This window comes from Panthera tigris, chromosome D3 (assembly GCF_018350195.1).
Source record: "Panthera tigris isolate Pti1 chromosome D3, P.tigris_Pti1_mat1.1, whole genome shotgun sequence".
Lineage (NCBI taxonomy): Eukaryota > Metazoa > Chordata > Mammalia > Carnivora > Felidae > Panthera > Panthera tigris.
Window position 1 is genome coordinate 14,748,046 of NC_056671.1, and position 24,845 is coordinate 14,772,890.

General features: G+C 45.6%; 1 protein-coding gene across 14 annotated transcripts in view; it reads left to right on the plus strand.

The window, feature by feature from the left end:
- Positions 1-24,845, plus strand: part of SUDS3 (SDS3 homolog, SIN3A corepressor complex component) — a 111,454-nt gene that overhangs the window by 6,343 nt on the left and 80,266 nt on the right. For 13 of the 14 annotated variants that reach the window (XM_042961673.1, XM_042961675.1, XM_042961671.1 and 10 more), the window contains 8 exons: positions 1,104-1,175; positions 4,107-4,126; positions 5,332-5,488; positions 13,876-13,971; positions 14,946-15,007; positions 15,169-15,190; positions 16,361-16,466; positions 23,415-23,499. In XM_042961673.1, the coding sequence (XP_042817607.1) occupies positions 1,104-1,175; positions 4,107-4,126; positions 5,332-5,488; positions 13,876-13,971; positions 14,946-15,007; positions 15,169-15,190; positions 16,361-16,466; positions 23,415-23,499 (620 nt within the window). The remainder of the gene's footprint in view (positions 1-1,103; positions 1,176-4,106; positions 4,127-5,331; positions 5,489-13,875; positions 13,972-14,945; positions 15,008-15,168; positions 15,191-16,360; positions 16,467-23,414; positions 23,500-24,845) is intronic. The other variant, XM_042961668.1, reaches the window with a different exon arrangement.

Here is a 24,845-nt window from a genome sequence, read left to right on the forward strand (position 1 = left end):
GGGAGAGACATTGTTACCAAAGAATATGTGAAGTGGTACAGTACTTTCTAAACTAATTGCTGGCGAACTGTGGGTTATCCCTACTGTGTGTGTTTTCTCTTGTTTGCTTGGTAAATTAGAAGTGGACTGTATTTTGTGCTGTTTCTTGCTAAAGACAGTTCGGCATCAGGTTAAGAGCATAGGCTCTCAAGTGCTGTCACGGGTTTGAATCCCAGCTTCGCTGCTTTCTGGAAATTTGACCTTAGGCACCCCACTTTCTCTTGTTTAAATTTGTTTTAAACAAGATGCAGAAGGTCGAAGTAGATGAGATTACCCATGAGGGATGGCTAGCACCATGGGGACAGTGGGTTTCTTGTGGGGCAAGAAATATATTCTCCTCTAGCAAGGCTATAAGGCATACCCGGCATGGTTGAGTGAGGGATTTTGAAAAAGATGCCATTAACATACCCTGCAAATATGTCATGATCGGGAAAATATTTTCCATGATAATAGTGACCCGTGTAATTGGCTGCTTTAGGGAAAAGCAATGACACGAGTAGATATTTGGTGAAAATCTATACCCAAGCTATCCAGAATTGTCACTGGCCATGTGTGGCTATTTAAATTTAATGAACTGAAATTAATGAACTGAAATTAATAATTCTGTTCCTCAGTTGTGCTAGCTACATTCCAAGTGCTCAATAGCTACATATGACTAGTGGCTACCATATTGGACAGTGCAACATAGGATGTTTCCACCATTGTAGGGAAAGTTCTGGATGGTCCTACTGAAAGTTCTAGGCCTTACTGAAGAAGAATGAGCTCAGGAAAGGGAAGCCCATTGACTCAAAGTGGCAGCAGGTGATCAGAATCGTTTCAATCCTGCACCTTTTGACTTCCTCTCACTTGCTAGAGAGTCTTAATCCACTAGGTGGGGTGATTTCTGTTGTTGGCCTTGGTTGAGAACCAGAGCAGTTAGTTCTGTTTGTGCCTTTCCTTGGTTTGTGTTTTACTTTGAGGTTATTAAAACAGTCACTGTGGGTACTATAAGATAATTTTAGGAACTAAAATGTAAAACAGATTGATATTCAAAATACGTTTTATTTTGTACATCTCAAAATCAGGTACGTTACAGGAATATCAGAAGAGGATGAAAAAACTAGATCAGCAGTACAAAGAGAGGATTCGAAACGCAGGTGAGGCTCTGTCTTAGGTGGAAGTAAATCATCTTTAAGTGTTCCTCCTTTTGCTGATTATTGATGTAATGTCATGAGAGCTGCTGTCCAGCATGCATCTCAGATAATCCTTGGGTATGGTGGAGGGGTTGGGGAAGAGAGACCAGAGGTTCAGTTGGGTAAAGCTGGGACATCTTTTTTCCAGTGGCCAACGAACAACCTGTAGTTAAGCTTATTAGTGTTGGCTCCTTACGGTCGGTTATACTCCCTGGAACCCCCAGCTGGCTCCTTGAAGTCAGTTATGCTCCCTGGCGCCCCCAGGTTAAGCAGTCTTACACGTTCTGTCTCACGTCTGCTTGGCTGGCTGAATGTACCATGAGAGGAGCTGACATGGGAAAGAATTGAGCTTGTTTCACTCTTGTTTGAAGTTTGCTTCTTTTGGCATTCCCTGCTCTGGGAGGAAGGGGTGTCCTCTGTTTTTTTTTTTTCCTCTTGAGTGTTACAAGCATTTACGGGAAGAGCACACCTTAGTTCGTTATAGTACACAGTACGTGTGTTCGTTAAGAATTTGTGGAGCACCTGCTACATTCAAGCTCTGAGCAAAAAAGTAGTGGAACACCTTGTCCTTGACTTTAGGAAATGTGCTATTTCATTGACAAAAGACGTGCAAACATGGGTAAGTTAAGGAACATTCTGAGGTCAATAAAGAATCATGCAAAAAGTAAGATGTGATGATTGTTCAAAGTGTGTAAACACAGATTCCTGGTCCTATGGGAAATGTTCTGTAAGCATTCAATTTCGAGCGCCCACGTAGTGCCTGTTCCTGCTCGGGGGGGTCTGGGGGGTCCTAATGCTGGGTCTGCAGATGCTGTCTGGGTGCTGCTCCTCAGGCTGCTGTCCTCTTGCTTTCTGTTCCATTGTCTTTCCGGCTTTCTGTTGGTGGAACTTTTCCCTCTCTCCAGGGAGTAGATGTCCCGCGTACACCCAACAGCAGAAAGGTAGCGGAGGGGTGCAAGAGGCGCGGGGAAAATGGAAGTACAGCCATTGGCCTTCTGTGCGCCCACATCCGCCTACCTGCCCCTGTGGTTGTCCCCACTGCACTCTGACTTCTTGAGGCATCTCCTTGGGACATCTTTGAGATCCTCAGCCCTCTTCCCGGTGTTCCGCATTAGGGAAAGGAGGTGAGGCATGAGGCCCTAGGTTTAGGTCTTCCTCCTTGCACTTTAGGTCTTGAGCCTTTAAGCAATAATTTGCTCTTGGAGCCCCAATTGCCCCATCTGTAGGGGGGATACGAATACCTCATGGAATTGGTTTAAGATACAAGTAAGGAAAGGAAATGGACGTGAGCCACTTTTCTGAAGCCAGAACTGCAGCATGAGTATTGAGCTGCTTCCCTTAATTCCACGTTCAGTCCTGTCCTCGTGTGTCCTTTCAGAAACATCTCTCTCCCCTGCCCCCGGATACACATGCAGAAGAGCTCCCAGATCAGTCACAGCTTGAGCCTGAAAGACCATGTTCTGGGCAGAGATAATCCACCTGCTCTAGTTGTGTTGGTGCATGGCTGTTTTAAGTAAAACAACCATCACCGACCCCGAAAGCTGATTGCCAGTTTGACTTGGTTCGGGTGTGATTTCTGACAAGGGCGCAGACTTGCTGTGTCAGGTTGTTTGTGCATCTAAAGCCGTTGGGGCCAGCACGTTGGGCTGCGTGTGCTTGGGCTCACGTGCTCGGTGATCCTAGGACCAAAGTGATCAGGGCTTCTGGAGAAGTTAGAAAATAATGAGTCGCTCATCTCTTGCCTTGTTGAAATTTTCTTTTCTTTTTTTTTTTTTTTACATTTTAAGTAGGCTCTACACTCAGTGTGGGACTTGAACTCATGACCCTGAGATTGAGTTGTGTGCTTCATTGACTGAGCCAGCCAGGCACCCCTCTTCATTTAAACTTCCTATTCAATATCTATTGAGGTCTGAATTGTTAATCTGGAGTCCTGAAACTCCAGATTCTAGGAAATTACGTGTGGATGTGCGTATATGCTTTTTTATGGGCAAGTGGATCCATAGGATTCATCATGTTCACGAAGGAGACCGTGCTAAAATATGAACAGCGCCCCCTGGCGTTGTTGGTTCACTGGCAGTCTTTGTGACCTATGCAGCAGCTCCACTGTCGCCCAGAAAAGATTAGGTGCTATGGACCCCTTTTGTTTAAAGGGCTGGCTTTGTCAAGGGCCTTCTGATGTAGTGGGGGGGGGGGGGGCTGCTGTTAAACGGTTGCTAATGGCCTGGCACATAGTGGGTGGTGAGTAAGCTGTCGAATACTCTTGGGTGGAGACTCGTAGGTGCCTGAGGGGGGTGGGGTTGGTAAGTGAGGTGGAGCTGCCTGTGCAGAGGTCACATGAGGTCTGGAGCTTGGAAGTGCAGCAGAGACCCACAGGGTGTTGCTGTGGAGGCACAGCCACACACACAGGCATGGTGGCCCGTGAAGAAAGCCCCGGAAGGGCTCAGAACCTCTGCCCTGACTTCTCAGGGGAATATCCTTCCTTGCCATGCAGAGTACTTCACCTGTGCTTTAAAAACGTCAGTGTTGATTCTGCTTCTGGAGAAACGGCATTGTTCCTTCCTGCCCCATCCTGCCCTGTGGGACTGTTGGAGGGTACCTACTGAGTGAAAGAAGGGGTAACTTTCAGTTTTATTTTGCCAGGGGAGTTTGGTTCCCACTGCTTGTTTTTGCCCTTGGGGAGAACTGCCAGAAGTGATTTTGTTCAGGGCCAGATTGTAACTAGAGAGTTTCTGCATCCTTCCCCTTCACGTCGATCAACACTTTACTGATGGAAACAGTTGCTCTGTGTAACGGTGCTTTCAGAAAGCAATTACTGCTTCTAAATGAATCCTACCATCACTGTCTGGAAAGGTGACACAGCCTAGCGAATCTAATTGCATGTTTTCTCTCTTTCAGAACTCTTCCTCCAGCTGGAAGTAAGTACCTTGGATCTTCTGGGTTTGCAGGCCCTCTCTGAGACTGGAATCTTGCTCTCCCAATCTGGAGAACCTTTCCTTCTATCACCAAGTGGATAGTTGAGAAGCCCCCAGCTGCAAGCTTTCATCATGGCTGAGTTTGACTAGAGGACATTTTGGGTCTCCATTTAGAAATTCCCATCTGTTCGTTTATAGGTCAGGCAGCTTCTGCTCATCACAGGGGATGAGGGGGTACTCATCCCCCACTGCTCTCTCGTTGACTTTCACCTGATGTTAGTGCCATGCGGGAGTACGTCTAAGTTACAACGGTCTAATTTGTTATGTTGCTCCTTGACATAGCCCAGTCTCTGAAGTGGCTCAGGGGCTGTTTTACAGTGGAACCCCTCTAGGTCAGTAAGAAAGGCAGATTGAACATTTTTTCTTTCCTTCAGCAGACATCTGAGTGTCGGTTCTTTGTGAAGCACAGCGCTGTGGTACAGAGCTGAGAGCCTGCATCTTGGATGCTGATCTGTTCCTGGGGTGGCTAGTGTGTATGTGTGGGGGGAGTCCTGACTTTATGAGAGCCACACGTGAGTGTGAGGTCATGGTTTAACAGAGCCACGTTATCAGGAACCATTTTACTACTGAGGTCAGTGGAACACACATAGTCTGCAGGACGATGTGACCCACAGCCGTAGCCAACCATAAGCTCCCTTGTTCTTCGCTTAATGTGATGGCGAGACTTAAAAAATGAACACTTTTAAATTTAGTATTATTTTGGTGTTTGAGTGCTTGAGGATTCAGATACCTAAAAAATGATCTGATGACCTAGTTGATTTTATCTTGGTATAAATGTCAACAAATCAAGTAACTCGTGTTATTTTGACTCTGTGCAATTAATTTTGAACGTAGATGTTTTATCCAGAGTGTACTTTTTTCCTTAGAAATTAAGGCTTTAAAAGAATTTATCTGTGAGAATCTTGACGTTTTACTTTAAGCTGCAAGCCATGCGATATAAGATGTGAAAGAGAAGAAATAACCGAGTAGTCAGGTATGCTCATAGGCCGGTTGTATGGTTCGACTTCATGCATTTGTTGGAGAACTTGCAGGTGTCCCGCTCCTGCCTGTGCAGGCGGGTGCAGCTGAGCCTGTGCTTCCCGGGGAGGTGTTTACTGGGCTCCCGCGTCCACAGCTGGAGCCCGAACTTGTGTTTCTCTTTTGCTCAGACTGAACAGGTGGAAAGAAACTACATCAAAGAAAAGAAGGCCGCGGTGAAAGAATTTGAAGACAAGAAGGTGGAGCTGAAAGAGAACTTGATTGCTGAGCTGGAAGAGAAGAAGAAAATGATCGAAAATGAAAAGCTAACGATGGAGCTGACTGGAGGTACGAAGGCACCACAGGGCAGGGGCTGGCGGGGGGGGGGGGGGGGGGGGCGGGGTTGTGCAGTCACTCTCCTGTCTTCCCTCACCTCCTCGTCCAGGCAGAGTGAGCTGAAAGGAGGGTGGGCTTTGACAGGACGGCTCAGACTTCTAGCTCTGCCTCATACTGGCTGTGTGATTTTGGCCACCGAGCATCTCTGAGCCTATTTCCCTCTCTCTGAAATGGGGCTGATCAGACCTTGTGTCACAGGATTGTGGTTGGAAACGTGAGTGCCTGGCACAGTGGCCTGCGTGTGTAACAGGCATTCAGTAAGTGGTAGTCCTTTAGTAGTGACTGCAGCTTCTGGTGTGTGCTTTATTTAGTTTAATTCCTGGGTCAGCCGCACATCTAGTTTATGTTCACAAATTACTTATGCAGCTCTGTGGTGGTGGGAATCTGTTTTTTTTAGTTCCCCTTAATGACAGGAGAGGCACTGTCTTCCTTCGACCTAGATAGGAGAACAAAGGCATTTGGCTGTATCATCTGTGCTCTTAGATCCCTTCCCCAGGTGTTACTGTGAATGTTTCAGAAAGAGTTGGTACAAAGTTGGCAGGAGTAGCCAAAGTGAACTAGTTTCCTGTAGAGGTAGTGAAGTTACCTTAGACCCTGAGCCAATCCCTCCCTTGCCTTCTAGGCTTTAGTAATCCACATACGGGAAGTCTGCAGTTGTAGGCAAGCGGAAGGGAGAAGCAACGGGGGCTGTTGTTCTGTCGCTGTATGTATACCGAGGAATCTTAGAATATGGGGCGGGAATTGACTTGAACTAGATATTTTGGAACTTGGCAAAATTTCTGTCAGCAAATACTGCAAGACAAGTCAGTGGTGAGTTCGTCACCTGGATGGGAAAGGGGCATGCCTTCTGCACACCCCCAGATTTAACTCTTGCCATGTACAGAAGGTGCTGGGGCTCTGGCATGTCTGACTTTAGTAGGGGTCTATAAGAAATGCGTTGTTTTCATGTTAAGTCCTTGGGGCAGAGTTTAGAAGTAACTGTTAAGAAGTAGTATTTCTCTTTCTGTATTTCTGGTGCTGTGACCCAATGGGGCCCTTCGACTGACATAAACTTCTGGCCCCAACCCCCCTGATACACCCACGAGAATGTGGTGTGTCTGAAGTGAGGGTCTGATTCTTCAGAAATCTCTCCTCTGGTACACTTCCTTATTGAAAGACTCAGCAGAAGGAATTATGTCCTTGAAGGCCTCTGGAAGTGTCTCAGAAATGTTTTTTCGGTAAGAATGTGTGCTAAAATAGCATCTTCAGACAGTACCATCTTGTTCTTGTGGACATGCTTTGTCGATTAGACTGCCAGCCCTGTGCTGCCGTGTCCGATACCAGTCTGTCTGTTTTCTGACCTGTGTACCGTTTTCTTTGACGGTGGCCGTTTCTGGCATTGATGCCTCATCGCTCTCTGCTAGAGCCACCAGATGTTCGGGAGTCTTCATTAGGCTAGTGGGAAATATTGTCAGTTTATAGCTGCTCCCTTTCCATCTGCAGGGAAGGATATCATCACCTTACCTGTGATTTGGCATCCTGATTATTGACAAGCAGTAGACATTGTTTGGCCAGGCCGTTTCGCAGTCAGAATCTTAACTGGGACAGGAGGTGTCCCCAGTGACTTGAGGCTGAGCCTGCCAGGGTAGAAAAGACAAATAAATGTGGGGAAGTCATTTGTAACGCAATAAAATAGATTGCACAAGTGCTTAAAGCTAGCCATGGGCATTAAAGCTACTGATGTCCTTCCTCAAGCCGTTTGGTACCCTTGGTATGGAAAAGCTCTGCCAAGGTAATGATAGAGCGTCGGAAGAAAAGGCAGTGGAGCTAGAAGGATAATTAGTGTTCCCACAGATGGTGCCGCTATGGTGCTGGATGAAAGGCCTGATCTCACTCCTCTCATTGAGTGACTCATTTCACCTTTGTGGATTGATGCCCAGTATCAGCATTGGCTGGCTCTGCCTGGAAAAGATAGTTCTTTAAAATCTCCTCTTCTGGTCCAACATGAAGATCTCTCGAAAAACAAGGCTGGAACGAGAGGCCGATGGGAAGCTTGGATCAGATAACCTATTGGGAACGGGGAGAGCCAGTGACCTGCTCTGCCTGAACAGGCCTGAAAGCTTTGCAGTCTCTGTGGGGGTTAGTGGGAGGTTCTCCACTGCCCATGCTGCTCTTGAAGAACTTAGGACAGCAGGCTGTGCGGGCGGAAAGATGTGCTGTCGGTAAGGAAACCGGGATAACCGAGGATCAGCGCTCCTCCAGCTTGGCTGTGTGCGTGGGTCACCTGGGGGTCTTGATAGGTGCAGCTGCTGCTTCAGGTGTGGGGGGGAGCCTGCAAATCCTGTATTTGTAACCGCCTCCCAGGGGCTGCTAATGCTGTTGGCTGGACCACATTTTTTGAGTAATGAGGACGTGGGTGGGGTTACCTGAGTGTGAGTTTTCTCTGCAGTTGAGGCCAAGGTTATGAGTAACCCAGATAATCAGTGAGAATTTAATGAGCTTTAAAATGTGGGGCGCTCGATCGTTTTTCATCCGTTTGTCCACTTCCTGTCTTGAGGATAGCCGCCTTTTCTCCTCTCTTAACAGCCTATCTCCTTGGTCTCAACAGCTACCACCCGCCACTTCATTTTTTTTTGTAATTTTTGCCTTGCCAGGGGCATATTCCAACCCTCAGGTCCCTGTGGATGCTACTCTTGACCCCATTAAGCCTGGGAGTATCCTTTAGAAGATAACTGGATTTGTAGGTGGAGCCTACGAATTAAATTTTTTTATTATAATAAAATTATAATATTAAGATATGCTAAAGTACTGTCTCCTGAGTACTTACGTCGAGCCAGGTATTACATAAAAACACTGGAATTCCTCATTAGGCCGACAGATGTGGATGAATCCTGGCCCTCTCCTGAACTTGGTTCTCTGATGGGGTTTTCTCATTTAAGAAGGCGATGGGAGAACCTACGTTTAGGAAGGAGATGGGAGGTTTGGTGCGAAGGTCGGATGATATAACGCCTAGGAGGTGCTTCAGAGCGTGGCTGGGGGCTGCACACAGAGCCAGCACTTAGGGATTGGGAACTTGTAGCAGTTTTCGGTTCCTGCAGCTCCCTTCGGTGGACTTGGCGGAGCAGCCTCAGAGGGACGGAGACACTTGCTCAGAGCTCCCCAGTGGCATGGTGCTTACGCCACAACTGGTCTTAACCACCACATTGTCCCGACTTCCTACCATGGAAATACCATGGGTTCACGCGGTGCTGAGTGATTCGTACAGTGAGGCTAATACTGGTCCTCAAGGAGCTTGTATTCTGGTAGTGACAAGACTGACACAGCTCCTTTGTCCTGCCCAGAGTAAGGCGGTGTCCAGAGAGTAGGCTTCTAAATGAAGGTAAATGTTTGTCAGGCTTGTTTTTAGGGATTGTAAAACCTTGCAAGGGTATGTACATGTGGTTGTACTGATGCGGGCGTGGTTTCAACCACGAGGAACAGATGCCAGTGAGCAGGGAACCTTGGAAGCCCAGGCAAGGAGATGAGGCCTCACACAAATATCTGGGCAGGGAGAATGCCCGAGGTGACCTGGATTTTGGGTGGAGCGGGCTCGGTGCCAAGACGCTATTTGCTGGCACTGCCTTTGTGGGATCCAGGTGTTTTCAGTGGTTGAGGGTGCAGAGGACGGCTTGATTGGTTCACTCTTATAATACCATCCCTCTGCTCCTGACAGCTTTGGCCTAAGGGGGATGGGGCCCTTCACCCTTCATTCCTACCCTGATTGGTTGGTCACCGAAGACCGACCTTGATTCTTCTCTCACCTTCCCTTCCTGCCCCCATCTCCTTGATTTGTGATGCTGATGAGCTGGCCAGCCCCTTAGAGAGGGGCCAGGATATGCTGGACTTTGCTCTGGGCCTCTAGGTTTGCCCTATGTTGCACTGCCCCCTGGTTTGTAGCCAGTCTGTTACAGTGGTTACCCTGCAGTGGCTTGTTTTTCTGCCACTTAATGTTCTTTGTCTTAAGGATACTCCTTTGAGTCACTGCAGCTGTGGCTAAACAAGTATGGTTTTGTTTTTATTTTTTTATTTTTTTTTTAATTTTTTTTTAACGTTTATTTATTTTTGAGACAGAGAGAGACAGAGCATGAACGGGGGAGGGGCAGAGAGAGAGGGAGACACAGAATCGGAAGCAGGCTCCAGGCTCTGAGCCATCAGCCCAGAGCCTGACGTGGGGCTTGAACTCACGGACCGCGAGATCGTGACCTGAGCCGAAGTCGGACGCTCAACCGACTGAGCCACCCAGGCGCCCCTGTTTTTAAAGTTAAAGTACGTTCCAGTGAAGCTTTTGCTGCATTTATGGGCTGTAGGCAAGTGAGCTGTTGGAGTGAATGATGAGACCTGGAGAAGTAAGGAACCCAAGGCCAGTGGGGAAGTGGTAATTCTATGGTAATTGCCGGTGATTAATGTTATCAGGAATATCTCTCCATAGACACTGGTGCTGCAAAGGCTCTGCCCAGCACTGATTCAGCCTAAGCTCCCACTTCTTAGCCAGCATACCTGGTGCTACTTGGAGAGTGTCTGTGTCTGTCAGATACGGCCATTCCTGGTCTCCTTGCTGGTGGGTAGAGCAGGAGGAGTTATGCTGTTAAATGTCATATGTACAAGGTGGTTTGGAGAGGAGCTGTGTACCTGGTCTCAGCCCTTGTCCAGTGTTTCTGCCTCCTGTACTCTCCTGCCTCGGTGTGTTTGGTATTCAGTTAGATCACAGATAGTATTGCTATGGAAGCAAACCTACGAAGGGTCCTGGGTGTTCTGAGAGGCTTTCTGATTTAAGCCAGGTAGAGTAGTGTTGGGCTCGTCTGAGAGGAAGACTGATTTCCTGCTCAAGTGCCTTCTCCAGGGCTGCCAGGCTCCAACGTCTGAGTGTCCCTTCCGGAAGTCGGACTTTTATGGTGTCCCCAGATTGAGCCCCTTGGGCCTCTTACTGGCCAAACTCACAGGAGACTACTGTTACAAACTCAGTACGCCAGCCTGTTGCTTCTCGTGAGAAGTAGAACTTCCAGGTGGATTCAGACCTGGGTCAGTCAGATATCCTTTCTTTCCCTCTGTGAAAAATCTACCTCAGAAGGCTGGAGCGACATGAGTGGAGTCCATAACGTAGCTTCGGAACTACAGTGCGTGGTACTTAAGTGTTGATCTTCTCCACGAGTCACGTGGCCAGGCCTGCTCCCTGCTCACTCTCCTGGCTGGTGGTGGGGATGGGCTACTACATCTTGGAGGCTTTTTCGGAGCACCTTCCTTCTGCTGAAGCAGTCTTTTGGATGAAAATTGATTAGGTTATTGTGGTGGCTAGGCTAATAAAATGGATTGATTTTCGCTATTTCATAAGAAGAATTTGATTATATTTTCTGATTTGTGAGTGATGCAGTTATGATTTTCTGAGCCTATTGGCCATGATTAGACCGGGTTATTCCCACATTCTCTCGGCTGTGCCTTGACTGGCTCATTTCCATCATGTGTGGCCCACCCTCCCCATGCCTGAGACTCGGCAGCCCAGAGGGCAGGGCACACTCGACCATTGTCTCTGGTGGACCATTCATTGGTGTTCATGTGCTAGGTACTCTTTCTCTAGTGTTCTTTGGGTTGGGCGAGCTCCCTTCACACCTTGATTTTTGAATTAGGTGTGAATGTTGCACAGCCTCACAGCTGACATCGGTTGTCTTCAAGCGTGTAACTTCTATTTCATTCAGCTGTTTGTACCTTGACTTTAAAAAAAAATTTTTTTTAATGTTTATTTTCGAGAGGGAGAGAGACAGAGTGCAAGCGGGGGAGGGGCAGAGAGAGAGAGACACACACACAGAATCTGAAGCAGGCTCTAGGCTCTGAGCTGTCAGCACAGAGTCCGACGTGGGGCTCAAACTCACGAACTGTGAGACCATGACTTGAGCTGAAGTCGGATGCTTAACCAGCTGAGCTACCCAGGTGCCCCTGATTTTTTTAAAAAGATTTTTTGTACAGTGCTTTCCTGGCTGCAGATGGCGTAGTAAAAACTAGCATTGATTGAGCTCTCGTGACGCCAGGCACCATGTTTAGGGCTTTACTCGTATCTCATGTAACCCTCGAAGCATCCTGTGAGGGAGGTATTACTGATAATTCCATTTTATAAATGAAGTAACTTGACACAGAGGATTTACGTAGCCCGCCTGAGGTCCCACAGCCGCGGCAGGGATTCACATGCACCATCCAGTAAGTAACGGTAGAGGGGGAGCCGTTTCCGGTAGAGAGGACTCCCCTCCCCACTGTCTCCTGGGGCGGGTGTGTGAGTCCTCCTTCCTTCTACCCACCACTCCACGCACACCTGTACACACACTTATCAGGACTGCACTTCCCCTTCATTTATAGGGGCGAGAAGTCAGCATTGCCTGTTTCCCTTCTTTTTTTTTTTTTTTTTTTTTTAACGTTTATTTATTTTTGAGACAGAGAGAGACAGAGCATGAACGGGGGAGGGGCAGAGAGAGAGGGAGACACAGAATCGGAAGCAGGCTCCAGACTCTGAGCTGTCAGCACAGAGCCCGATGCGGGGCTCAAACCCACGGACCGTGAGATCATGACCTGAGCCGAAGTCGGACGCTCAACCGACCGAGCCACCCAGGCACCCCTGTTTCCCTTCTTAAGAGCAACACGCAGAAATCTCTTTTGGCTTTGTACTCTCGACTGTTAACTTGGCAGCTCCTGCACGTTGCCACAGTGGAAGAGGTACGCTTGAATTCCTTGCCACAGTGGAAGGGCTGGCTACACTTGAATTCCGTGAGGCTGTCCGTCTGCCGTGCCGAGGGGATGCGTGGTCGTGGATGAATGGTCTCCTCATGTCGTCGTTGTGCAGGAAACTCTGTGACACCCCTGCCACAACTATGGCTTAGGTGCTGGGGTGGAATTCAGGTGTCTCTGGGGAAAATGTGCCATACGGTGTGGCACTTGGTAGCAGAGGTTTGTCCAGAGGTTTGCTCTGGTTGTTTGGAAGGCGGTGTGACTCTGGAAGATCATGTAACGGGGAGCGTGGCGCTGGCTCTCAAAGGGTGTCGTGCAGGAGTTTGCCGGGCTGAAAAGAGGGGGCCAGGCAGAGAGGACAGCATGCAAAGGCTTGAAGGCATAGTAAGGCGTGTGCCCTTGGGTGACAGACGAGCTAAAAGTTCTCACATGGTGTATATGCGAAGGAAGGAGAAGGGGCAAGACCAGAAAGTGACGCGGGCTTTTTTCCAAAGAACGTGGCAAGCCATAGAAGCGTTGAATAAGAAAGGGGATGTGTTGTAGAAGGATCTGATGTGCGTCTTAGGGAAATTGCTCTGAGGGAGATAAGAATAGGATGAGGGAATGGAGTTGAGAAGTGGTTTAATGGCAGAACTGCCCACGACCTGGTGAATATGATGCTTGGGTGAGGGAAGATAAGTGACAATGACAGAGTCTGTCCTGACCAAGAGGGATGGACAGATGTGATGTCCCCAAGACTCGGGAGAGGAGGCAGCCATGGGAGGTGAGACAAAAAGTGAGAGTGGATGGTGTTGCCGGGCATAGGTTGCCATTCAGAAGGGTGGGGAAGCTGGTATTGGTTATGGAGGCTCACTGGGACACAGGCTGAGAACTGACTGGACTCTAGAGGTCACCAGCAGAAAGGAGCCCAAGGAGGCAGGTCAGGTGAGGGGAGATCTGGGTGGTGATGGCAAGGGGAGGAGAGATTTTAAGGTAAAGAGAGTCAACAGCAGTGTCAGACTGCAGAGAAAAGTCAAGAAGAATGAAAAAGGCCTTTATTATGAGCCTTCATTAGATCATTCTTAATAGTTAAGTAGCTAGAAAACGTTACAGAATAAAATGAAACTGAAGAGTCTAAGTTTGTAAATGAAGATGTCCTATAAAGATGTTGGTGCTGAGACCACTGACCTTTCACAGAGCCTTGTGCATGCATGTGCTTCAGTTTCCCTCCCTCCATGGGCACTGCAAGAATTAGTTGACCAGGATGACCCGAAGGTTCCTTCTGATCCCAAGAGCCTACCACTCCGTGGCTTCTTAATTTGAGGGAAGAGGAGGAAAATTCTGGTTTTTGGGGTGCTGGAGAGATGCCTGCAGTGACTCCACAGGTAGACCGCAGGGTGGGGCTGCATTTCGGTGGGGGGCGGGGCGGCGTGCACTTAGGCCATCCAGTCTGAGTCTTCAGGATAGCCCTCCTCTGAAGTCTGAAATGGATGTCTGGCTTGAGCCACGTCCGGATGTCCCCAGTAAAACAGTTCTGATTGGGTGGCTCTGGGGCAGATATTTGTACAGTACAGCAATTCTTACTGACTTCAAGTGGTAGTCGGATAGATTTACCCATTCAATTCTTGCCACAGATTCTATGGAAGTGAAACCCATCATGACCAGAAAGTTGCGGAGGCGACCAAATGATCCTGTCCCCATCCCAGACAAGAGGAGAAAACCTGCTCCTGATATCCATTTGCATCAAGCCTTAATTTTTCATCAAGCTGTTTTTCTTTAGACTGAATCTTTTGCTTAACTGTTTGCTAGAATATATATGGCCACTGTCCTACAGAAATTGTGATTGGCAAGCGTGTGTATTTACCCATGAGCTAGGGAATGGCCGTTTTACTGTTGAGTCCTTAGTTGCTGCTGCTTCCAGTGGGAGGGGTTTATAGATAGCAGTTTTTGGAAAGGCACTTGGTGTTGGGAGTTCAGCCTAGTGTTAACACTTGGAGATTCAGGGCGACCTCAGATTACACGTGCCTTGGTTTTTCTACCTGTAAAACAAGGACAGTGATACCTATCTTTTGTACCTCTGTTATCTACATCCTGAAACCAGTGCAATGCAAATTGTTAAAGCGAATGAGATTTCAGTCTCATAAAAAAGCCCTTTAGTCATAAAAATGGGAGTGGGAAGAGGGCACGCATGGCAAAGTTCTTTCTGTTTCTTTGTTCTTGGAGAGGATAAGTGGCCATTTGCACAGAATGATTCAGTTGTTTGCCACCAAGAAAGGGTTTTGACTTCAGGTACCTTTGTCTTCACAACCGAGGGTTTAAGTTACGTGGGAAGGACAAGCCCACGCCTGTGTGTGTGTGTGTGTGTGTGTGTGTGTGCGCGTGTGTGCACGCACGTGCAAGGCTTCGGATCTTTAGAACAAGAGCACTTCATAAACTGAAGAGGAAGTTCTCCTGGTACCGTGTCCTGTGCTCTCAGTCTTGTAGTTTCTGAACGACTTAGAGACGCTTGGAAGAAATTTGTGAATTTGTTTACATACCTGGGCACCATGACACTTAGTAGAATCAGCAACTTCCGAGAGGCACACTGTTTTAGAAACAGCACCCGACGCAGTCACACTGTAAATTCTAAAGTTCTGGTAGTTTTGTTGATTTCTGCTTGCTTGGAAACCATAGCCCTCGGACATGTTCCTTTAACTCTCAACACCCCAGCTAAACTATTTGTTAACAGATGAACAGATCATGGAGGATCTGAGAACGTTAAATAAGGTACGGTTTGATTTTTTGATTTATTTGAAAGCTTAGGCTTGGTAATGGTTTTGTGCTTCATGTTGTTCGTGTGTTACTTGTTAAATCAGTTTGATACCTTTGACACGTGAAGTTGCATCTGAAATGATTTGTTCTAAGATTTCTTGTTGTTCTTCCTACAGCTTAAGTCACCCAAGAGACCAGGTAAGTGCACAGTGTTACTGGCGTTTGTGCAAATCTTTTTATCATGTTGTTGGAAAAGCATGCTTCTATCTCACAGGCATTTGTTGCACTTTTCAAAAATAAAATGTTATTTGCCTAAGAGCAATCATCATGAAGACTGAAGGGAACCTTAAGTGCACCCTCCCCTGATTTTTTTTTTTTTTTTTTTTTTTTTTAGCCCCGCTATGTTGAAGCTATTTTTGCCTTTACCTTAGGATTTATTGTAAAAGAGACAGTTGATTGATTGGCTGGTGAAGGTTTCCTTCTGTGTAGGCCTCAAGGTACAAGATTTAAGTCTGCCTCCATTTCTGGAAATGAAACCAGAAGGATTTTTCAGCATTACTTTGTGGAATTGAGTGCTAGGCAGTGCTGTTCCAGTGCCTTTTCACAGCCTGGCTCTGGTAAGGGACTCAGAGTCCCAGTTTATAGAAGAGGCCAGCCCAGTGTTCATGGTGGTTCCTTTCAGAGTGGCACTCGAGAGTCTGTGCTAGGCTGCAAGATAGAATTCTGAACGGGCAAGGCATTGTTACGTTTTAAGCACTGTGATTACTCACACATCTCTCTGCTCACCAAGTCTTGTGGAAGGAAACAAGATTCTTTTTTCTCTTAGTAATTTCCTCCTGAGGGCCACCATTGTCTGCAGAGAGGTCCTGATTTTCTAAAGGCATGATGGGGAGGGGTTTGTATAAAGTGTATGAATTTAGATCCTTTGAACCGCCGGTAGTTAGGACCACTGTGTTAACTTGACTGTACACACAAGGTGGCCTGCTCTACCTAGTAAGTAAAAAATCATTCGAGAAATGAGCTCAGTTTTACAAAGAGATTTTTCTAATTTTTGCCGTTCAGGGCTTCTGATCACTGGGGTTTTAGTCCTTCTCTTAGGGACCTTGGGCAAATCCCTTAGACTGCATCTCTGGTTTCTCCTCTGTTCAGTGAGGTTAACCTGTGCCTCGCCTACCTCACAGGGTTGCCTTGAGGAGCAAGTCAGGCATAATACACAAAAATTTTGTTGAATTCTCATTTTTACACCCCTGAGGAGTTAATGATAGAGTTTATTACCACTTTTAGTAGCATTTCAGTTAAAGCATGTTAGCTGGTGGACCCACATGCTTGTTACATGCTTGGTCACTGAAATATCTTTGGTTCCTCCAGCATCCCCGTCCTCTCCTGAACACTTGCCTGCCACGCCGGCAGAGTCTCCAGCCCAGAGATTTGAAGCTCGGATAGAAGATGGGAAACTGTACTATGATAAAAGATGGTATGTTGTGGAAAATCACAGATTACTCGCAGGAGTCTCAAAAGAACATCTTGGAAGAGGGCTGGGGCTCTCGTTATCACTGAGCATGGCTGGCTGCTGCTTAACTTACATACTACTGAAGTGGAATAACATTTAAAAGTGTGTCAGGAGTGGGGCACCTGACTGGCTCAGTCGGTGGATCAAGAGCGTGGGACTCTTGATCTTGGGGTCATGTGTTCGAGCCCCACATTGGGCGTAGAGCTTACTTAAAGAAAAAAAAATGCGTCAGTCATTTGATCATTAGATCTCTGAACACAGCGTTTCCCAAAAACGTGTTCTGATAGGGACCCCTTGTCCGTGCTACTATCATCGTGCTAGAATTTGCAGGCCTCTGTCTCTGGTGCTACCCCTGTGGACTGAGGCCAGGTCCCTCTCTGCCTTCTCTTAACTCTGCCCTTGTGCACTAAAATTAATAGGTATTCTGTGGAAAAAAGGATTTGGTGGTCAGATGAGTTTGGGGTATGACCATGTTAATTAAGGTAATTGGGTTTCTTCATTGTCGTGCTTTTTTGGGTACTCTGATATGCTAATGTGCATTGTCAATTTCTGAGATGTTATCAGATATTACTTGACCCCAGGTACTGTTTTTGCATGCATCATTTTGCTATATGAATGTTCTAGGAAACATACTTGGGGGAGTTGAATCCTAAAACATTACCAGTTTAGAGACCATTTTTTTTTTAAACCGTTATTTGCATAATTTTCTTAGCTGCATGTGAGTGTATAGGTATGTTACCTTAGCTTTTTAATACGCCAGAAATAATTTCAGAATAAAGACCATTTGACACCTTCAGACCACCAGCATTTCTATCGGAGAGGAGAGAGTAAAGCAATATGAAAGGGCTTACAAACTCGTTCACTTACTCCTTCAACAAATGTTACTATCTGTTCTGTAACTAGGCATTCTGCTAGCTGTTAAGCCACCCTGGATCCCTCCTCGTATCACAGCTCCTTTATTCTGATAGATCCCTTTTATTCACTGTCCATATGCAGGCACACTTAGTTTATGTCCTGGTGGACACAGATTTGCATTCTGAATTTTCACTCGTTTGTGTGGAGAATGTTTATCTGGGGTTATTGCATACTTTCTGTACTTATCATTTATAATCGCTATCATTTATAATGATCTTTTGAGTTTCAGTGTATTTAACCTACAGTTCCAAAATTAGAGTAATGGCTGTTTAGAATTTTTTGAGCTTTGTTAAAAGAAAACGCCCAAGATTGTTAGTTGATTACAATATAATATCACACTTATGAAGTAGGCAGAAACACTTAGAAACGTAGTCATGGTTGAAATAATCCCGTTCCACCAAAAAATCAGGTTACAGTAAGTTAATTACCCAGTAGATGGTGAAGGCCTCTGTCTGTGAGCCTGATCTTAGTGACTTCTGCCCCTCTCATTTGACTATTCTCTGGCTTTCTTCAAAAAGTCCAGTTCTATTGTATCTTAACATTGCTTATGAGAACATTACCACTAGGTGGCAGGCCCCAACAGGTCAACACGCTGAGGGGCAAAATAAGATGAAAAATGTTTCTAATAATGAAAACCAAATAACCTTTAAAGATCAAGCCCGCACATAAGAACTGTCTTCAAAAATGATGAGATTTATCACTAACGTTTTTACGGATCTATGAGTCTTAAAGCCATGTGATATTTCAAATGATGTTCATTTTGTAATTGCGTTGCTTCAGATCTTCTTTCTAAGGCTTAAGTCTCAGACTTTATGAGACTTGTCTTGAGGGTGAAATGCAGTAAAATAAAATTCTTGCTTTTCTAAAGAAGGGATCCACGGTGCCTGGTGTTTCATAACGTAAACAAGAGTGGTGACGTTAGATGTGCGAGACCTCCTGAGCATTTTGAATGAATTTTGCTGTCTTTCTCATGGTTGCTGCAGAAATTTTTAAAAGAAGGTTTTGGGGGGGGGGGGCACCTGGGTGACAGTCCTTTAAGCTTCTGATTCTTCATTTTGGCTCAGGTCATGATCTCAGAGTTGTGACATCGAGCCCTGCGTTGGGCTCTGTGTTGAGTGTGGAGCCTGCTTGGGATTCTCTCTTTCCCCTCTCTCTCTGCCCCCTGCTCAAATAAATAAATAAACTTTAAAAAAATGATTAATTTTAAAAAAAGGTTTCTGGGAGCATTTTCCTTCTACAGTGAATTTAAAGTTGCTTATGGTTAAATATTGAGATTATTTTCATCTGTATTCTGTTTCTCACTCCTTTGGCTTTGGCAGTCAGAGTTGATGACATGTTTGTTGGAAGGTGGTGGGTCTCTCCTTTTCCTGCCGTATCATGCGAATCCTGGCCAATGCTCTTGACCAGCGTGTAGCTGGCCTCCTCTCTCCCCAGGCTCTTGACGTCTGGCCTTTGTCAGGTTGGGGGCTGTCATCCTTCCTTCTTCTGCACCAGTCCTGAATCTGAGAGGTCAGCACACCGCTTTATGCTCTTTGCAGTGGTGTGGAGTATTTTGGTGCGACAGTATTTCTGGCAAAACCTGTTTCATTGAGTTTTCAACGACTTCAGCAAAATGAGTGTGATTCAGGCTTCCCATCTCTGCGTGAACACTTATCAAGCTACGTGTCGTTTTGAAAGATAAGCATCTTTGCTTTGCCTTGGTCTGGTAGTGCTTTTAAGGCATTTTATGTCCTGCTGTAAGTCTTCCTCACATTTTGATTTGGACTAATGATCCTTCTTAGCAAGTACCACGAAAGTGGCTGATATTTTAAAATAACTAACTGATGGTGCCGGCGGACTGGTTTATCTCTCTTTACTTTAAATCTGGGGCTGCTGATGTGAATCAGGAACGAAGTCCCCCTGCTTCCTCCAGTCTTTGACTGACAAAGACTGTTGAGACGGTGAAGATTTACACCTGGCATCGGGGCTCCTTGAGGTTCCAGAGCTGTAACATGGCATTTAGTTTTTTTGGGAAATGAAATGTTAATATCAGGGTTCCCGGTAGGATACAAAATTAAATTAATTCTACCTCCTCCTTTTTGACCCATGTTTTAAGGAAATTGCTTTCTTCCATGATGGTAGTGTTGATTCTAGTTCATTAGGTTTAACAGTAGAAGCAAAGCCTTATGAGCTCATTTGTCAGGATTCCCAGGTTAGGATTTCCACTAGTAATAAAGTGATAAAGTCAATTTGACTTTTGGGGCTTGTTCTCTGAGGCTATTTCAAGTATTTTTTTCATCGGAGATGAAGGCAGCTTGTAAAATGGGTTAATTGGCAAAAAAGTGATAATGTACATTTTTACTAAATTAGCTCTATCGTTGCTGCTTTTTAAGAGTTTTTATGTCTAAGTTTATTTTCAGTTTTCTCCCTCTCTTTTATTGGTCTTTAGGCATTGAAAAGTAAATTTGTATGTTAAGGTTGTCATATACTTTTTAGTTTCATTTTGAAAATATAAACGCTAATTTCTGAGGACTTGCCCCCCACCTCCCCGATAATTCAGATCATTGAATAGATTTGATATCCAGGGATAATGGTTCCTCAAGACCATGGTGCGGTGTGTGAGATCTGGTTCAGGAGGACCTGGAAACCCAGGTCCTGTTTCCCAGGAAACCAGGTTCCCAGGTCCCAGGCTGTTTTGGGAAACGCACGGGCCAGCTCTACTGTGGAGCAAATGGTGACCGTTGGTGGACATTCAAGCCACCACCATTTGGTGATCCCAGAGCAGGCAGACTTGGGAGGTGGCCAGATGCTCAGGTCCCAGACCACTTCTGGGATGGGGGGTGGCGGTGGTAATAGACCTCATAGATCTCATTGTTAAAGCCGATCAGCGGTGTTGGGGTTTGCATCCTGTGCAGATCTGAAGGAAAGCAACACGTCTCATGAGGATTGTTTGACCCATCTCCCAGAGTTAGCTGTTGTCTTTAATAGACCTTAAGATGTTAATTTTAACATTACGTTTCGTTTTTAACCATCTTTGTTGTTCAGGTATTTTCCAGAAGCATGATTTGCTTGATTTTTAACATAAGTAACACTTGATTATTTCAGAAAAAAGAAAGCCATGCAATAAAAGGAATACCTTTCTTTTTATTATTAGTATTATTTATTTTCAAGTTCATTACCATACACTGTAGTCTTGGTTTCAGGAGTAGAACTCAGTGATTCTTCTTTTACGTATGACACCCAGTGCTCATCCCAAAAAGTACCCTCCTTAATGCCCATCACCCATTTAACACCCCCTCCTCCCCAGCCACCCTTAGTTCTCTGTATTTAAGAGTCTGTTATGGTTTGCCTCCCTCTCTGTTTTATTTTTCTTTCCCTTCCCCTATGTTCATCTGTTGAGTTTCTCAAATTCCACTTGAGTGAAATCATGTGTCTTTCTCTGACTGACTTCACTTAGCATAATACCTTCCATCCACTTGTTGCAAATGGCAAGATTTCATTCTTTTTCATTGCTGAGTAGTAGTATGTATATGTAAACCACATCATCTTTATCCATTTATCAGTTGATGGACACTTGGGCTCTTTCCATAAATTGGCTGTTGTTGATAGCGCTGCTATGTATATAATACCACTCTTAATTTAGATTCACATTTCTATAAAATTGTAATATACGTTTTATTATGCATCTTAACTACAGATTTACCCAGTTTTTTTCTGTGTGTGTGTGTATGTGTATGATACACACGCAACATACATCTGTTTTATGTGCACAGGAACATAATGGACATAGTTTTTCCCCCCTCCACTTAGCAGTATATTAAGTACCTTTCCACACTAGTAACCTACTTCTTCACACTGTGACCTTTCTTTATTAAAGTGTTTAGAAAATAGTATCAGAATGACTTGGGGCTAGGTGCATGTTGTTTTGTGTCTATGTCCCTTTAATAACTCATAATCCCTGTAGAACATCCAAATGTTCCCCTCTCTCTGTATTTTTATTCTGACCATCACTTGAGATGTTACTATTTACGTAGGAAAGTTGGCTTAGATGTGGGAGGGAAACTGGAGTTTTTGAGTGATGCTGTGAGTTAATTCAGCCTTTCCTCATGCGCTGTATACTTCAGACCTTGTGATATTACATATTTAGCATAATGAAGGTCCCCTGACCCAGTTTACCAACTGATCTCTGGCCAAAAGCAACTTTAAAGCTGAGTCTAAACCAATCTCGCTGTTCTAATTGCATTTATGATTCGATTTCTTTTAACAGTGTTTTCAGGAAGTAAATTGAGTTAGAAACCCGAGTTTCAGCTTCTAAGTAGCAGGTTAAAGAGTGCTTAGAACCTCGATTGGAAAAAGCTCGTTGTGGGAGTGAAGTCCATCTCTCACTGTGGTATCTTGGCAGTAGATTATTTCATTATACCGTTATACCAGCAAAGCAGTCTGCCTCTCCCTCCTTCCCCCCCCCCCCCCCACCCCAAGAATAGGATACAGTGCTTTGCTGGGAGATGTGTTTTGGTAGAATTTACATGAGTTAGTGGGTTTGTTTGGCCAGATCTGTGCAGCCAGAATGAACCAAAGGTTAGATTTTTGACTGACTGGGGCTGGCCCAGGCCAGGGCTCCCAGCCGCAGCTCAGCTGATGTTTCCAACTCTTTCAGTCCAGCAGCTGCTCTGTCCTGTGGCAGCTGCTGCTGTCTCATTTGGGCTTTGGCCCTGGCTTCATCACTTTCATCCTCGGCCTTGTCCCTGAGCTTGTAGAAGTTGAAGGTGGTCCTGTGCTGCAGGCCAAGAGGATAGCTACTGGGGCTGAAATGGAATGTCTGTCTTGTCAGCTTCATGCAAGGCAGCTCTCTTGACTGATGGGGCCAAATTAAATCCCCGTTGGTACATACCCTGATGCTCAGAACTTCGCCTGGTTTATGCTTGCCAGGGTGAGTACTCAGTCTTTTTCATGGCCACTGTATTTGAAGCTGTGTGACAGCAGGGACCTTGTGGCCCTGTTGACTGCCCACCTCCAACCTCCAGCGTACTCACTGGTATGCGGTAAGTGATTAATGAGTCATCTGAGTGACCAAAGTAAGGGCTGAATTTGGCCTTCCTTCTTATGGATGACTTATTTGGACACATTGAAAATAGGTTTGAACAAGTGTTCTATTATTTGTGTATTTTATCCACTGAACCTTCAGTGATTTGAAATGGGCTTGTACGTGGGAATAGGTTCGTTTTTTGTTTGTTTGTTTGTTTTTTTTAGAGAGATCGTGAGCTGGGGAGGGACACAGACAGAGGGGGACAGAGGATCCAAAGCAGGCTATGCACTGACAGCAGTGAGCCCGATGTGAGGCTTGAACTCATGAATCACCATAACATCATGACCTGAGCTAAAGTCGATGCTCAACCGACTGAGTCACTGAGGTGCCCCAGAATAGGTTTTCTTTGAAAAATTGTAATTTACTTTTTGAAATGGGTTTTATAGTCCAAATAAAAAGTAAATACATGGTGTTAGTTTCCCAGCCTTTCCTCAGCCCCCTTTTCCCCTCTGCAGAAGGCCCAAGGAATAGAAGTTTCAGATTTAGAAGATTAAGAGGCCGTCTGGTCTAATCCAAGGATGGAAGCCTTTAAATTAAACCTGAAATCCGGGCTCTTCCTCAAATGTAAAATAAGACTCTTAATTATATTTTTTGTGGTGGTGTTTTTCTGTCTCCCTTTTTTCCTTCCTTTTTTAATTGGTGCCTGTAACAATACTATATTATTAAAATTTGTTAAGAGCGTAGCTCTTACGTGAAGTGTTCTTTCTACAAAAGGAAAAACAGCAACAACAATTAACTCTAAAGAAGAGGGCAGGAGGAAACGTTGAGAGGAGATGGGTATGTTCGTGGTGGTGATGATTTCATGGGTTACAAACAGTAACCCCAAACTCCTCGAGTTACAAACAGTAAATATGTATAGCTTTTTAACATGTCAGTCATACCTTAGTACAGTGGTTAAAAATATAGACAAATTTGTGTCTTGTTTTTGGCAGGTACCACAAGAGCCAAGCCATCTATCTGGAGTCAAAGGACAACCAGAAGCTGAGCTGTGTGATCAGCTCTGTCGGAGCCAATGAGGTAGGGACTGAACTCCCTAATCCTGCAGGAGAGGAGAGCACAGTGCGATAAGCGTGCGGGCGCCGCCCAGAGAGTGCAGTGGAACCTGGTGTGCTGTGCGGGTTAGGAGGGAAGTCAGCACTTCAGGCAGAAGCTGCACGTAGTCACAGTGCCCCCTGAAAATTCCTTGCTTTGCTGGACTAACAACATATGTGGATTTGTATATTCCTGGTGGTATTTGTGAGCCCCACATACAGTAATTGAGTTGGGAACCACTGAGACCACAGGAAAGAACAGAAGGCAAGTCTGTGTGATATCTGTATGTTCGTATCCTGCTGCTTTGGAAGGTAACCATGTACTGAGAATGAAACTTGCTTGTGGAGCATACTCCATCTTTGTAATTTCTCTAGAGCTTTCATGTTTACTGAGACGTTTGTGCTGGAAGGCTTTAATGAGGCACTTGGCACAGGGTCTGGCACACAGTAAGTGCTCAGTAAATGGATGCTGGCCTGATCTGAGCCACACACTACTCCTTGCCTGTTGTCTTTACGATCTGACGTGTCCTCTTGCACCTCTCAGCAGTGAGCTACCAGGCTCTTGTCCTTAGGTATTGGTTTCCTAGAGTCTCTCCTGTAGGAGAGGGACTGGTTCCAAAGTCAGCTCAGAGGGTTATGCCCGCGGATGGTATGATTGACGATGTGAGTTCTCCGACTGGCCCTTCATTAGAGGGATGTCAGCAATGTGTAACTTGTATTGTTAGTAGTTTTAAAAAAGTTTAAAACTTTAATAGCTCGATTGGCTTGATCTTTTATCAGTCCACAAATGTCTGCAAAGAAATTGATTTTTAGGTGTCTACCCTCTGTAACTTATTCGTGCCAGTGCACAGTAAATCTAATGAAACTGGATTATGAAATAACTTAAGCCTCTTCCATTCTCCCAGCTTCCTGAATTGAAAATGCCCTCAAATGTGACTAGTTTGCAAAATGATTGTTTACTCAGAAGTCAGGGAGAACCTTCCAGATAAATGAATGTCCTTTTTCTCTTGGCTTGGGGTCTGTGAGTCACCCCAAGCCACGTCAGAACCAGAACAGAGGGATCTGATGAAGAGACCTGCTGTTCGTCGGCAAGAGACATTGTGACTTCGCAGCAGCCCTTGTGCCCTGCCCCATGGCCTCTTGGGACCTAAATGTCACTTCACAACCAGTGCGTTGTCCTCCTCTGGGACACCTCGAGATTTTTCAGGAAAATAGCAACGCAGGTTACATTTTTTACTCTCTCTGTTAAAGATGGTCATCCTTTGACACAATAGAGTGTCAGTGAGGTGACAAGAAAATGGTGACACTGAGACATGTCACCTGGAGGGGAGA